At 30.5% G+C, this 2,750-nt stretch overlaps 1 protein-coding gene across 1 annotated transcript in view; it reads right to left on the bottom strand.

Annotated features, from left to right (window-relative positions):
• Window positions 1-2,472: 2,472 nt before the first annotated feature.
• Window positions 2,473-2,750, bottom strand: part of LOC107467014 (homocysteine S-methyltransferase 3) — a gene marked incomplete in the record, with an annotated part of 2,220 nt that continues 1,942 nt past the window's right edge. Inside the window, 1 exon segment of the mRNA XM_052253620.1 lies at window positions 2,473-2,750. Coding sequence (XP_052109580.1) covers window positions 2,666-2,750 — 85 coding nt within the window.

Genomic DNA, 2,750 nt, shown 5'->3' with positions numbered 1-2,750 from the left:
TACATAATTATTACCCAAAATTTAGTTACAAGGGCAAAAACGGTGTTAGATATGCTTATTTTCAAAACTGAGGATTAAACAAGCAAATAAAGCCAAAGAATATATACGATTTTTTTCTCCCTTATCAACCAATTGGCAAAATATCGTAGCCACCGCTTTCTCCAGCTAAAAGTAATTTTGAAAATTCACTTTTTCGATTTTATAATACTGAAGCTTTTATGTTATCATAACCTTTGGATTATTAGTTACTCCTTCTGTAAAGCCTATAAGAGAAAAGAAGTAAATGTAAAATACAAAAATGTCAGAAATATAAATATATATTATTGGGCTTTAGTTTATATGGGGATGTTATATACATATAACTAAAAGATTTTTGGCTAGAATAGGTTAATGGACAATGCAATATATATATATTTCAAGAAACTTATATTACCGATCATACGATCTATTAAAAATATGAATTTCATGATGAATAATTGAATATGCTGAATTATGGTGCAAAACCAATACGTAATTTAAGTGTCAAGATACATAAAACAAAATCACCCTTTTTTTAAGTTGGAAACGTGATTGCAAGTATATTATTTGGGAAAGTTTTTAAGTATACTGGTACACCGGTATTTCAATAATTTTTAACGGTGGATCTTAATTATATATATTATATATTTTTTATAATTAAAATTAACGATTAAAAATTATTGATGTATACTTGAAAATGAAACAATAACCGCTCACGTCCTCTTCCACTCTCGTTGTTGCAACGGATCCAAGATTCCGATGTACCATAGTTTGTTTCACATAACTAATACACTTTGAGATTTTGGGATGATTTTTTTTAGGTGGACTAGACAACCCTCAATTTTAGGTACTTCAATCCTAAGTACAACACATATCCCTCAATTTTAGGTACCTCAATCCTAAGTACAACACATACTAAGACGCTTCTCACATACTTTCCATTTTTTCTTCTTCAATTGTGGTTGGTAAGAGTTAAGCTCGAGATCTTTGAGATGGAGAGTGGGCAAAATGCCGTGAGAGTTAAGCCTTATTGGCGGACTTTGGGAGTTTGGGTACACGGTGTTGACCATTTGAAACTGAACAATAGTGGACATAATTTTTTATTTTGGGACGGTAATAGTGGACATAATTCAAATACGGTCTCGGGATAAATATAATTGGGCTTGGCATAGTTATTTATAAGGATCCACGTTTACTAAGAGACGCTAGTTCCACGGTTTTCTGGACCATGAGTTCTGAGCATTGAGGTTTCAATCTTAATCTTTTTTCAGACACGAAATGGTTTGAACTCCATGTCCAAAAACAAAAAAGAAATGTTTTGAACTCTTCGTGGTACTAAAGACCCAAAAAAAAAAAAAATAGGCACTCTTCATTGTACTTGGGTATAAGAATTTTCCAAGCATAGACTACAGGCACATTATATCGTTAGTTAGGAAAGGTTAAGTATTGTTTTTTGTTGTTACTATTTTGGATGAAAATTAAAATTGTCTCTAACCTTTTTTTTATTAAAATTATCTTTAATATTATAAAACGTTAAAAAATTATTATTTTTTTAAATTTTTGACTAAATTACCTTTTATCATCATCTCTTCTTTTTATTCTCTTTTTATTTTCCCGGCTCCTTCCTCCTCTCTTTTTTCTGTTCCACTATCTCCATCCAAATCTTCAACAACAACTATTTTTTTTAATTTTAAAAAAATCAAACAAAGCTAACACAGAATCAACAACAATATATTTAGATTCAAAAATTCATCAATAATAACAATTCAAATTTAAGACAGAAAATTCAAAAAAAAAACGCAAAAAAGAGAGAAGAGAGAAGATGGGTGGTGTTGCTGTCGTCCGTTGCTATCGCGATTGAGGAAAAGAGGAAGAACGATGGTGCGAGAATGATAGTAAAGGAGAACTATGTGATAGCGATGACCGAAGTTGAAATGACGTCGTTGAAGTTGATGCTGACATGATTGTCATTGAGGGTTAAGGAGAAGCCGGGATTATCGAGAAAGTGATCGTTGTGGGAGATGAAGAAAGTAAAGCCAACGTCGATGAAAGAAGGGTTGAAGTTGGTGATAGAGAGAGAGAAGATGGAGAAGGAGGCGGGGACGGAAATGGTAGGTGTTATTTTTGTTTTTTAGTATTATTTTTATTAATTTTAAGAATAATTTGATCAAAAAATAATATTAAAATAGAAAATGACGATTTTACGATGTTTTGTAATGTTAAAAATGATTTTAATAAGAAAAGAAGGTTGGGAGCAATTTTAATTTTCACCCAAGTCAAGTCGTTAAGGATGAAAAAAATACTTAATTTTGTTAATAACAACTTTATTAGGTATGCAATAAAATAGACTACAAAAATCTGTCATTTGTATAAAATACAAATAAAAATATATAACACATATTAAAATAAATTAAATAATATATATTATTCACAAATACAAGATAACTATCTTAGTAACTTATTTTAATATTAAATAATATTTTTGTATTAGTAATTAGTAATGATTAATGAGAGATTGGTTGCTCCTTAAAATATCCAGTGTTGTATGTCCTTGTATGATACAAGGAAATCGGAGGAGTAAACAGAACACAACCAAACATGCATAACAGCAAAAGAAAAATACTAGATGACCTAACAGGCTAACAATTCATTGTGGTTGAAGTTGTTTTGTGCGAATTGCATGAGAAATGCCTCTAATAGTATTTGGAGTAGTCCTGCAGCAACCACCGAAG

The sequence above is a fragment of the Arachis duranensis genome, chromosome 9 (assembly GCF_000817695.3).
Source record: "Arachis duranensis cultivar V14167 chromosome 9, aradu.V14167.gnm2.J7QH, whole genome shotgun sequence".
NCBI lineage: Eukaryota > Viridiplantae > Streptophyta > Magnoliopsida > Fabales > Fabaceae > Arachis > Arachis duranensis.
Note: the sequence above shows the minus strand (reverse complement) of the source record. Positions and strands in the feature narration are given on the sequence as shown.